The sequence below is a fragment of the Sus scrofa genome, unplaced genomic scaffold (genome assembly GCF_000003025.6).
Source record: "Sus scrofa isolate TJ Tabasco breed Duroc unplaced genomic scaffold, Sscrofa11.1 Contig53, whole genome shotgun sequence".
Taxonomy (NCBI): domain Eukaryota; kingdom Metazoa; phylum Chordata; class Mammalia; order Artiodactyla; family Suidae; genus Sus; species Sus scrofa.
The window spans coordinates 399,386-411,023 of NW_018085237.1; the positions used below are offsets into that span (position 1 = coordinate 399,386).

The following is an 11,638-nucleotide window of genomic DNA, read 5'->3' on the forward strand; positions in this document are numbered from 1 at the left end:
CATCGTTGCACAGTGGTTAACGAATCCAACTAGGTAGGAACAATGAGGTTGCAGGTTCGATCCCTGTCCTTGCTCAGTGGGTTAATCCTGCATTGCGGTGAGCTGTGGTGTAGGTCCCAGACACGGCTCGGATCCCACACTGCTGTGGTTCTGGTGTAGGCTGGCAGCTACAGCTCCGATTAGACCCCTAGCCTGGGAACCTGCATATGCTGTGGGAGCGGCCCAGAAATGGCAAAAAGCCAAAAAAAAAAAAAAAGAGCTGGTGATATATTATGGTTCCTTAGAGATCTGTTGCTTGCATATAAGAAGTATCTATTAGATAAGCATGCAATATCAAAAATGAAAAAGTTCTTTAGTCACTGTGAACAGGGAAACAGCACAAGCAACTTTCATTATTTTCCTTAACCACAATAAATACAGATTTATTGTTTGCTTTTTTTTTTTGATTACCCAGAAAACACAGGTTCATAGTATTCAACAGTAAAATTTCTTTTAAATAAAGAACAAATGGAAAATTTTACTCTGAGCTCTCCACAATGGCATCATTGATTATATTTATATTTGTAATTTTCTGGAGTTCCTGGTGTGGTAATGAACCCAGCTAATATTCATGAGGATGCAGGTTCGATCCCTGGCCTCGCTCACTGGCTCAAGCACCCTGCATTGCCATGAGCTGTGGTGTAGTTCACAGAAATGGCTGGGCTCCCCATTGCTGTGGCTGTTGCTAGGCTGGCAGCTACAGCTCCAATTTGACCTTTAGCCTGGAAACTTCTGTATGCCATGGGTACAGACTTAAAAAGAAAAACAAAGAAGAAAGAAAACACAGTCTCATAGTATTCAACAGCAAAATTTCTGTTAAACAAGAAAAAAGAAAATGGAAAAATTTACTCTGAGATATCCACAATGACATCATTGATTATATTCACATTCATGATTTTCAACCTGTGTATGTGCATGTGTGTGGAGCACAGGTTTGTGTTTGATATCCCTAGTTTTTATACCAGATGCTTAGCTTTAAATATAATATATTAAAATATATATTATAATTATATAAATGAGTATATATAATCAATATGTATATGTGATGTAGTTACATGACACATATTAATAGCAGTTGTTAATTTTAAATTATACAATTATTTATAGATATGACAGTTATAAAATGACAAATTTACCAATCCCTTCTAAAAGTCTCCAGGAAGAAATTGTATGTATTATATTTTTAAATCTTGCAAATTGTCTTGTAACTTTTCTCCATGCTCTTCTGATTATATGCAAATGCTTTAATAGTAATATTAGATTAATTATGCCCTATGATTTTAGTATTATGGAAACATTTAATTAAAAATATACATAAATTGTGCCTAACATTCACTAGTGTATTAGTATACCACTGAAAGATGCTCTTTCTCTAAGAAATGTTTTCTCCAGAGAGTTATCTCTAGGCCAAAAGTGAATGCATGCTTTTTCTTTAAAACCTCTTGCAACATAGAGTTCCCATCGTGGCTCAGTGGTAATGAACCTAACTATTATCCATGAGGATGCATGTTCAATCCTTGGCCCCACTCAGCGGGTTAATGATCTGGCATTGCTTAGTTATCACAGATGTGGCTTGGATCCCATGTTGCTGTGGCTGTGGTGTAGGCTGGCAGCTATAACTCTGATTCAATTCTGAGCTTGGGAACCTCCACATGCCACAGCTATGGGTGCAGCCCTCCAAATACAATAAACCAAAATAAAATAAAATAAAACCTTTCACAAAATGATTTTTTTAAAAATGGTAGTCACAACTACGTGGAAAGGAATGATACAGCTTCCAACATGAAAAATAGTAGAGTCTATTTTACAATTAATGATGTCATCCCTTGTCAAAGATTTTACTGAGAACAGACATTGCACAGTGAAGTTAAAGAACTACATATAGAATGTTTTACTGTTTACTGACACATATTAATATCTATATATTGATAACATATAAAGGGAGATAGATGTTTCTTAAAAATATGAGTAATATTTAATTTGAAAATAATTATCATTGTACACACTAGATGCATAATTGATAACAACTGACTGTCTGCTGAAATTTCAATACCAAAATATCAGAAATCAATCTCTGTAAACATAACTCCATTTTTAATAAAGTAAATTATTTATATAACAATTTTCAGTGTCATTATGATATCCTTGCTCCCTAGAATTTTTACCTTGGGGTTAAGAGAAGAAAATTCAGGTAAAAAGCATTCAAATGGAAATGAGAATTCATCATCCAATACCAAGATGGCATAACAAACCTGCAAATTAGAAACTTAAATTAGTGTTACTGGCACAGCATGGTAGACTTTGAGGAAAATTATAGATTTTTTTATTAATATTTTACTTCATACTATAATAGGAAAACTTTAAATGATGCCCAGACTTAAATATAGTACAAAGTGAAATAATGAAAAGCATTCTAAACTGAATATTGTATAATTTGAACATTTGTTGGTGAAGCGAGGGAAGTTTAACTTTGGCTCAAAATTAAAATGCAAGACACAAGAATTGAAAAAAAAATTGACTACAATATATATTTTTGACTGGGTCACTTTGCTGTACAACAAAAATTGGTACAGCATTGTAAATCAGTGATACTTTAATTAAAAAGTAAAAAAGGCAAAAAAAGAAGAAAATGACTACATGAAAGTTAGCAATTCTACCTCATGGAAAAAAATACAAACCAAAGATAAACTAGCACTGATGAAGTTGTAAAACAGATATTTTGCTATTTTTCATTATGAATAACTTGTTTTAATATATCAAGGAAGGGTCCAAACAAAATCAGAAAAATAGGAAGTTCCCATCATGGCTCAGGGGAACGAAGATGACTAGAATCCATGAGGACGCAGGTTCAATCTCGCCTTGCTCAGTGTGTTAAGGATCTGGGGTTGCTGTGAACTGTGGTGTAGTTTGCAGACACAGCTTGGATCTGGCATTGCTGTTGCTGTGGTGTAGGATGGCAGCTGCAGCTCTGATTCAACCCCTAGCCTTCCATGTGCTAAAAACAAGCAAGCAAGCAAGCAAGCAAGGAAGGAAGGGAGAAAGAAAAAGAAAATTAGAAAAATGGAACAAACAGATGAAAAGGGAAGGAAATAATCTTTTAAACATATGGGAAGTTACTTAACTCACTCATGAAAAAAGAATAAAATTTAAACCGTATAAGCTCAGTTGTTAATATATCTGACAATCTCTTTGTAGTCTCCTGGGAAAACACATTTGCACACTGACAGGGAGAGTGCAAATCCACAGGCCAAGTGGCAAGGAAGGGGCATTGAGCAATACCCCTGAATCAATAAAATTTGTACCCCTGAGTTTATAAAATTTATAAATTTTGCATTTGTCAGCATTGATTTTACTTGCAAAAGACTGTAAGCCAACCAAGCATAAATGATCCCATGAGCTATCTCTGTCTGATTAATGAGACATTTTGATATTGTCATCTATTCTTTTTTCTTCTAAAGCTATATGATGCCCTCCAAATAAGAGTTTTATAATTTATCCAAATGTATCTAGCAGTTTCATTAGGAAGAGTGGTTTGCTGCGATCACAATCAGAAATAGAACTTATTTCATTATTTGTTTTGAATGTTGGAAATTATACATGGCTTCTTTTCAAGTATTTCCATTTAAGACTGATTCATTTATTTATCTAAAATTATAGAATAGCATCACCAGTGCTGGATCATGTTTTTTCAGTTGGTGAGTATTTATTTTAAGGAAAAGGAAAATTTATTTAACTGGTAGCATGAAATGGAAGCATCACATTAAAAATCTAAAAGAGTATTAGATTTATTTTCATTATAAGCATGATGTGTTCATTAAAAAGTAGGTATATATAGAAAACTAAAATAAAACTATCTCTCATGTGCAAACACTTTTTGTATTTTCTTCCATTTATTCTAGGCATATTTTTGTTTTATTTAAATCCTATGCCCTACAAAAAAATGTATGAATTGTCAGATACATATAACATTATGAAGCAAACACCTTTGTAACCACTACACAAGTCAGCTATGGAAAAATATGGAGGTTACAGATGCCCCCATACATTCATCTTGCCAATAAGTCATTAAATGAGCAGGTATCCTTAAATAATGTCTTTTAAGGTTTTCTAAAGAGGCATAAATAATATTAATGACAGCTTATGCTCAACAATATGTTTCATTCATGTTTTTTGTAATTGTGTTTTGTTCCATTTGATCACTCTCTGCTTTTCCTTAGTATAAAATAATCAGAATCATTTTTCCATACTAGTAGGACAAGTAGTTAGTATTCTGAATAACACTAAGATAAACATTCTTGATAGTATCCCCTAACACACAGGTGAATGCAATCCTGCTGGATGCATATCTAGGAGCAACATTTTTGTGATGAATGTACGTTGTTTTTTAATTTGGACACCAATTCATGTGCCAGCCTCATAGGAGTGTTCCTACAGCTTCACGTTTCACATACTTTCTATAGTTAGTCCATTTGAATTTTTATTGTGCAGATAGATACATGATGAATTTCATTTGGTTATTATTTAAATTTTCCTGGCTACTAATGAGTTATTTTCTTTTGTTTTCTGGCCATTTGGATTATAATTCTGTAGTTTCTTGTCAACTTTCCATCTGAGTTTTCTGAGTTTTGATCTGGAACACTTATTAATGATGCATCTAACTCCTTTCTGTTGAAAATTTTCACTCTGAATGATTTCCTTTATGATGAACATGACCTAATTAATGCAATTTGAGCAATCACTGTTTCTCCTTACGGTTAATAATCTGTGCAATATTTTTTCATACCAATGTCATGAAGATAACATATCTTATTATCTAAAGCTTACATATGTTGTATTCATATCAGATTTACAAAGTGGAATTCTGGAATTCTGTAATCCTTTTTTTTTCAGAAATGATATGATTATAGGTCAAGTTCTCTCTTTTATTTAAATACCCACTTGATTCTAATTAAATTAGTACAGTTTGTGAAAGGATCACCTTTTCTACATTTTTTTTGGCAGCATTCCCTTTTACATATGCAAGTGTGTGCATGTGTTGGGTATGTGTTGTGCTCTCTACTATATATCACTCCTGTGCTTGTCAATTGTTGAGTTATATCTCAATGTTTGAATTCCACACTATTATACTAAGGAATGTTGTCCAATAAAGTAGGTTCTGTCAATTTACTGTTCTTCAAGTGTGCCTTGGCTGTAATTACTGTATTTGTTTTCACGATAGTTTTGGAATCAGCCTAAATTACAAATATACACTTTCCCACCCTCCACCTCACCCTTCCACACACTGATGGAATTTTATTCTATGCTATTGAATTTCTATTTAACTGAGTTGATTTGTATTGGGGAAAACTGACAGCTTTTCAATATTGAGTTTTCTAGTACATGAACGTGTTATAGGATCCATTTACTTCTTTATCTTAAATTTCTCTCAGATTATTTTCTGATTCACTGTGGAATTCCTGCAGTTTTTTTAAATTATCATTACTTTTAAGATTTTGATATATTCCTATTTAAATAGTATTCTTTCTTTTTTATTGTTTTGTCTTTCTGCCTTTTCTAGGGCCAAACCCTTGGCATATGGAGGTTCCCAGGCTAGGGGTTTAATCGGAGTTTTAGCTGCCTGCCTACACCACAGCCACAGCGACACCAGATCCAAGCCGTGTCTGTGACCTACACCAGAGCTCATGGCCACAATGGATCCTTAACCCACTGAGCAAGGTCATGGACTGAACCCACAACCTCATGGATCCTGGTTGGATTTGTTAATCACTGAACCATGATGGGAACTCCTTAAATAATATTCTTAATGTCCTCTTATTTTTGCTTCTTTTATATGGAAATAAATTGATTTTGTTTGTTGGCTCTGCATCCAGAATTCATTTATTAGTCCAATAATATTTTCCACATGTACATTAGTAACATCTTCCAATAATTAGGTTAATATCTACTTTTCCATTGATCATCTTTATATTTTTTTCTCTGTGTAGGCTAATCTCTAGTAAAATGTTGAATAAATACTATAACAGAGAAAATCACTTTCTTGGTCCAAATTGCAGAAAGACCTTTCAAAATTTTTAACTTAATTATATTTATCAACCCTATAGGTGTGATAAAGAAAGATACTTCAGTATCACTCTTGATGGAAAATGTTCTTTAATCTGTTACTCCCCAAACTAGGTTGAACACCATTTTAATATTGCAAATTTACTGTGAATCACAGTACTGTAGATGACATTTTATAATTTTATGCTAAATTAAATTTTAGCAATAAAGTTTATTAATTTATCTAGTTATTCAATGGTTTATTCTCCATGAATATGCAAATTATATAAGAACCAGGTTTTTTATTCTCTGTAATGCATCATTATAACCACATGATATAGTAGGCCGATGCTATTTTAGACATTAAAACCAAACCTGTTACCTTATGAATACTCCTTAGTGACCACATTCAATGCTACATTGGACAAAATAACCATGCAGCTGATCCCTGCCTCAATTCCTGGATATCTATGAGATACAATGAAATGGTATTGTTCTAAGCCACAAACTTTGGAGGTAATTTGTTAAGTAGTGCTAGAAAACTGAAATAGGACACTTCCAAATTGTTACAAAGCCAACTTTTGAAACTTTACTTCTATTCTTCTTCAAGATGGGTAATATGTTATTAACACAATTGTCATCTGTCACTGTCATCTGAACATTATCTCCTTTCGAATGATTACCTTAATTTTTGCATGTGTTTTTTAGACACCTTTCTTGATGCCATGACACCTACTTGAACAAAAGAACTAAATGGTGGATAAATTATGGCTTTGTGAAAAAAATAAATCATTTAAACGCATATTACTTTAAAGGAAAGACAGATTTTAAAGAAAAATTAAAATAAAAAACCTTACGCAGATTGCATCATTTCCAAACCAGTTTGACTGAAAATGGGTCCAAAGGATTGCCTGTATATCAACTGGAAACATCTAAAGAAATACAGGGACTCTTATTTTTTAATGGTAACTTTTTTGTTTTTGTTCTTTAATGATTCTATATAATTTCAATTATATACTCTACCAGAAGAATAAAAAATAAATCATGAAAACTTGGACAATGGGTGAATCTATATGGGGGCAAAATAGTTCAATCCCATACATAATATATCACTAGATGCAAACATGCTTTCATATTTTTTGCATTAGTAAAAATTAAAGTAACAAATTATTGAGATGCCGGAAGCATTATTTAGCCAAGCAGACAAAGTAAGTCTACAAAGACGAATTCAGAGATAAGTGGAGGGTAAGAATTGTATTATCACACCACCACATTTTAAGGATTCTTATGCAGACTTTCTATTTTTAATCTTTACTTAGATGTGCTATAAATCATAAAGAAATAAATTGAGTTTTTTGAAAGGTAAAAATGTCTAAAATTATAAGCACATAGATATTTAACAAATGTTCTCCAAAGGCTTATCATTTTATTATCTAAAAATCATTAAAAGAAAAAAGTGAATGACAGTTATATAAGAAGGGAAGTATTAGAATTCATTGTGGTATAGGAAGAGGTATATGACATCAATTCCTATGTAAAAATATAAATTTTCTCATAAAAAAGATTCCAATTACCAATAAATTTGTGAACTGAATACAAGATTTCCAAATACATAGTTTCTTATCAGCAAGACACCCTGTGGATAAAATCCTGATATCATAAAATTCATCACAAAACATTAAGCTCAGGAATAAGTAAAGATAATAAATCATAGTAAAGCGTGAAAAGAAAACTGAACATTATTTTGTGATTATACAATAGCAGAATGAAATAAGAAAACAAAAATTGAGTTGAAATCAAGCAGGCAATGAAATAAACATTAAGGTACCAATTTCCTCAAGGTCATCAAGACATCCTTATTTCTCAGACTGTATATCAGGGGGTTAAACATTGGGGTGACAAGAGTGTAGAAAAGAGAGAGAAACTTGTCCATTCTGGATGAATTTTTGGATTTAGGTTGTAAGTATGCAATGACTGCAGTTCCAAAGAATAAAGTCACAACCATGACATGTGAAGAGCAAGTGGAGAAGGCCTTTGCTTTTCCTTTTGCTGATGGCAACTTCAGGATGGTGGAGGCGATCTGACTGTAGGACCCAAGTATCAACAGAAAAGGGATCATAATAAACACCACAGCAATTGTGAAGAGCAGCATCTCATTCAGAAAAGTGTCTCCACAGGCCAGCTTGAATATTGGGGGGATGTCACAGAAGAAGTGGTTGATTTTGTTGGATCTACAAAAGGGCAGAGAGAAAATCTGGCATGTCTGCCCTATCTCAATCAGAGCACTAGTGATCCAGCAGGCAGCCACCAGCTGGACACAGGCCTTGTGGTTCATGACTAGAGGATAGTGCAAAGGGTCACAAATGGCCACATAGTGGTCATAGGCCATCACTGTAAGAAGGAGGCACTCTATGTTTCCAAACGTGAAAACAAAACTCATTTGTGTGGCACAGGCAAACAGAGAAATGTGTCTTTTCTGAGTCCAAAGGTTTACGAGCATTCTGGGGAGAGTGACCGATACATAACAGATTTCCAAGAAGGAAAAATTACTGAGGAAAAAATACATAGGTGTCTGGAGAGCTTTGTCAGTCCCGATTATGACAATGATGATGCCATTTCCCAGCAGAGTTATCACATAAACAAAGAAAAATGTCACAAAAAGAAACATTTGGAGATTGGGAATATCAGAGAACCCAAGAAGAACAAATTCCATTATTGAAGTGAGATTTACATCCACGAGGTCTTTTTGGTGGTCCATCTGTGAAAGCAGTGCAATTAGACCTTAACCTTTGTAGATCTTTTTTCTAATTCTAAAAACTTAGAGGATTTTGGGGAATCTGCACATATGACTCTATCTTCAACTATTTCACTGCATTTTATATCCTGATCTCAAAGACCACAATTGAGATCCAGTGGAGAACACATGTTAAATTCTAAATGTATATACATATTTAATATCTAACACTAGGCTCGACATCAGATGAAAGTGATGTTTGAGAATGCTACATTTTTATTTTTCTTCTTTTTGGGACACAGAAAAATTAGTCCATTTTACTATTCATGTTAGCACATGGTGTTCTGAGGCAGAAACATTTGTATCACATTTTTTCAGTGGTTGAGCACCGCCAAATTTTGAAATGGTAGTTTTTGATAATTTCTCAACTCTTCCATGGATGGTTTTAGTGTACATGGCATTTCTTCCCTTTCTTATGGTGCAGCTGTAACTCTTACTATATGTGCATACACTTTATTTGAAACCATTCTGTTTGCGTTTATCTGTCAAAATAAACATCACTGTCATTAGGCATTATAATGCAAGACCTGTTATTACCTTTTATCCAAACATGCAGCAGATGCTTGAAAAATGTTTTTCTAACCTATTTGACTGTTCAATTAACCATGACATATTTGAAAGAATTGCACTGATGTGATTTCTGAAACTCTGCCTAGTAAATCTATTATCCAGTTTCTTGCTATGTGAGATGAATTATTTTTGACTAAATTTTATTATTTTACTAAAGGAAATTTTATTATTACTAAATTTTATTATTTTACTAACGGAAATTTTATTATTACTAAATTTTAATATTTTACAGAAGGAAATCAAAACTGAAATTATGAATTATTTATGGCTAATAGGCATTTGTTTAAAATACCAAAAGCAGAGAATATATATTTTAGCTGGAGTGTATGGGATCAAATATATTGTTACTGTAGGTAGTTGGATGTACAGAGCCTCAACTTTCCCATATATTGGAATATACTTGGACAATATGAGTATTTAAGCAAGACAGGTGATTAACATATTTTAGCATTCAATAATATTTGGCAAAGCAAAGACGATTTTAACTAAGCATTTTAACAACTATTGTGTTAATAATATTTTCTTATTTTAAAATAATCTTGAATTGTGTGAATGTCCTCACATTATATTGTAGATAAAGAAACTGAGGTTCAAAGATTTACATGACTAAACTAAAAAAAAATTATTCGACCTCCAAGTGTCATGAGCACTGTGTGGAACGTAATTCATATATAGCGGATTTCTAAGATAGAAAAATTGACAAGGAAAAAAATGTGGCTTTCTAGAGGTCAGGGTCATTTTGTTATTAGAAATATGGTGCTATTGCCAATGAAGATAATGATATAGATGATGAAAAACAATCCAAATAGCAACCACTGGAAATGGCTGAACATCAGCTAAGGCCAAAAGAAGAAATTCCACCAATTTATTTAGATTATCTTCTGACAGAGCTGACTTCAGAAAAATAAAATAAAATTCCCTAAACTCACCTTTCTTTAGAGACAAGGATATTGAGACTCACTAAAAGTGAATAATTTGACCAATTTTACATAGCTTTGTGATTGCAAACTAGTGCCTTTTAATTTTTTTAGTTTTAAATCCCATATCCTTGATTTTTTATTCAGGTGATATTAAGTAGTTTTAAAATTTTTCTACATTTTGCTTCCTCATTTGTGAAAATCAAATGAGATAATGCTGATAAAATTATGACCTTTCAAATTTAAATAGATTGATTATTTATTACTTAGGACATATAGTATAATTATTATGATTATTATATTATGTTTTTGTTTGTTATAGCCCATAACTAGCAAACCTGTATTTAACACAAATCATCAGGCCACCTGTTGATAATCACTTTTTTGCAGTCTCACCTTTCATCTGGGTCAGATCTAGAGCAAGAGAACCAGGATCTTAAAAAGCAAAGCTTCCCAGGTTCTCAGTCCTGCTCAGGGCTCATCCCACACTTGCACAGATCTTAATGTGGGTGCCCTCATCCATATTTCACCTAAGCATCTCTTGGCTCACCACTTGCCCCAGACACTTTCAGTTCTCTGTCCTGGTGGGATTGGACAGTGTCCACCAAATTTAGCATGGATACAGCATTACCAGTAAGGAGTGCACTTTTCCCAGATGACCAAATTGCATTATTTCCTCACTGCCTGCTAATTCTGTGGGCTCATGCAGGTTATACAATCTCCCAGGACCACAGTGCTCTCAGCTAAGTGACCCAGCTTCTGTTCCAACATTCAGGATAGTTATGAGACTTCAGACAATTAATTCATGTACAACACCTTGAAGAAGCTCTGGCATTTATAAAGATCTATGTGTGCTAGTTATTATAAATAAAAACTAAGATTTTATTTTCTGAATTTTACTCAGCCTTCTACACAACCTGAAAGCATTACCTAAAATTAACTTTTTTGTATCGCATGAAGATTATGGGAATGGAGTAAGATTTAAAGCAGTTATCAAATATTATAAAATCCCTAAGCAATTCACCTTTCAAGCTGTAAATTCTCCATGAATTTTCTGTCAGTATAGTTTTTTTGTGCTATCATCTTTACTTTGCAGAATCTAACATCTATAGTATGCATCACTATTTAGATCTTAGTATTGCAATTTCATCAATTCCTTTCATTCGCCTTTTCTTTAAGAGACACTAAATTACGTGCGTGGAAAGGGCTGTTACCATTTTTCTACTTGGATCCAATACAGATCCAAGAAAATTACAGTACACTTAATATGGTGCTCAGT

The 11,638-nt window shown here is 33.2% G+C and overlaps 1 protein-coding gene across 1 annotated transcript; it reads right to left on the reverse strand.

Annotated features, from left to right (window-relative positions):
* Positions 1 to 7,897: 7,897 nt before the first annotated feature.
* LOC100512945 (olfactory receptor 10AG1-like) lies at positions 7,898 to 8,806 on the reverse strand. The gene has a single exon (XM_003122305.3). The coding sequence runs from the start codon at positions 8,789 to 8,791 to the stop codon at positions 7,898 to 7,900; it is 894 nt and encodes a 297-aa protein (XP_003122353.2). The 5' UTR covers positions 8,792 to 8,806.
* Positions 8,807 to 11,638: the final 2,832 nt, after the last annotated feature.

Bases quoted from the DNA above. Each gene is read 5' to 3' on its own strand.
- LOC100512945 (XM_003122305.3), bottom strand. From the start codon at position 8,791: ATGGAATTTGTTCTTCTTGGGTTCTCTGATATTCCCAATCTCCAAATG.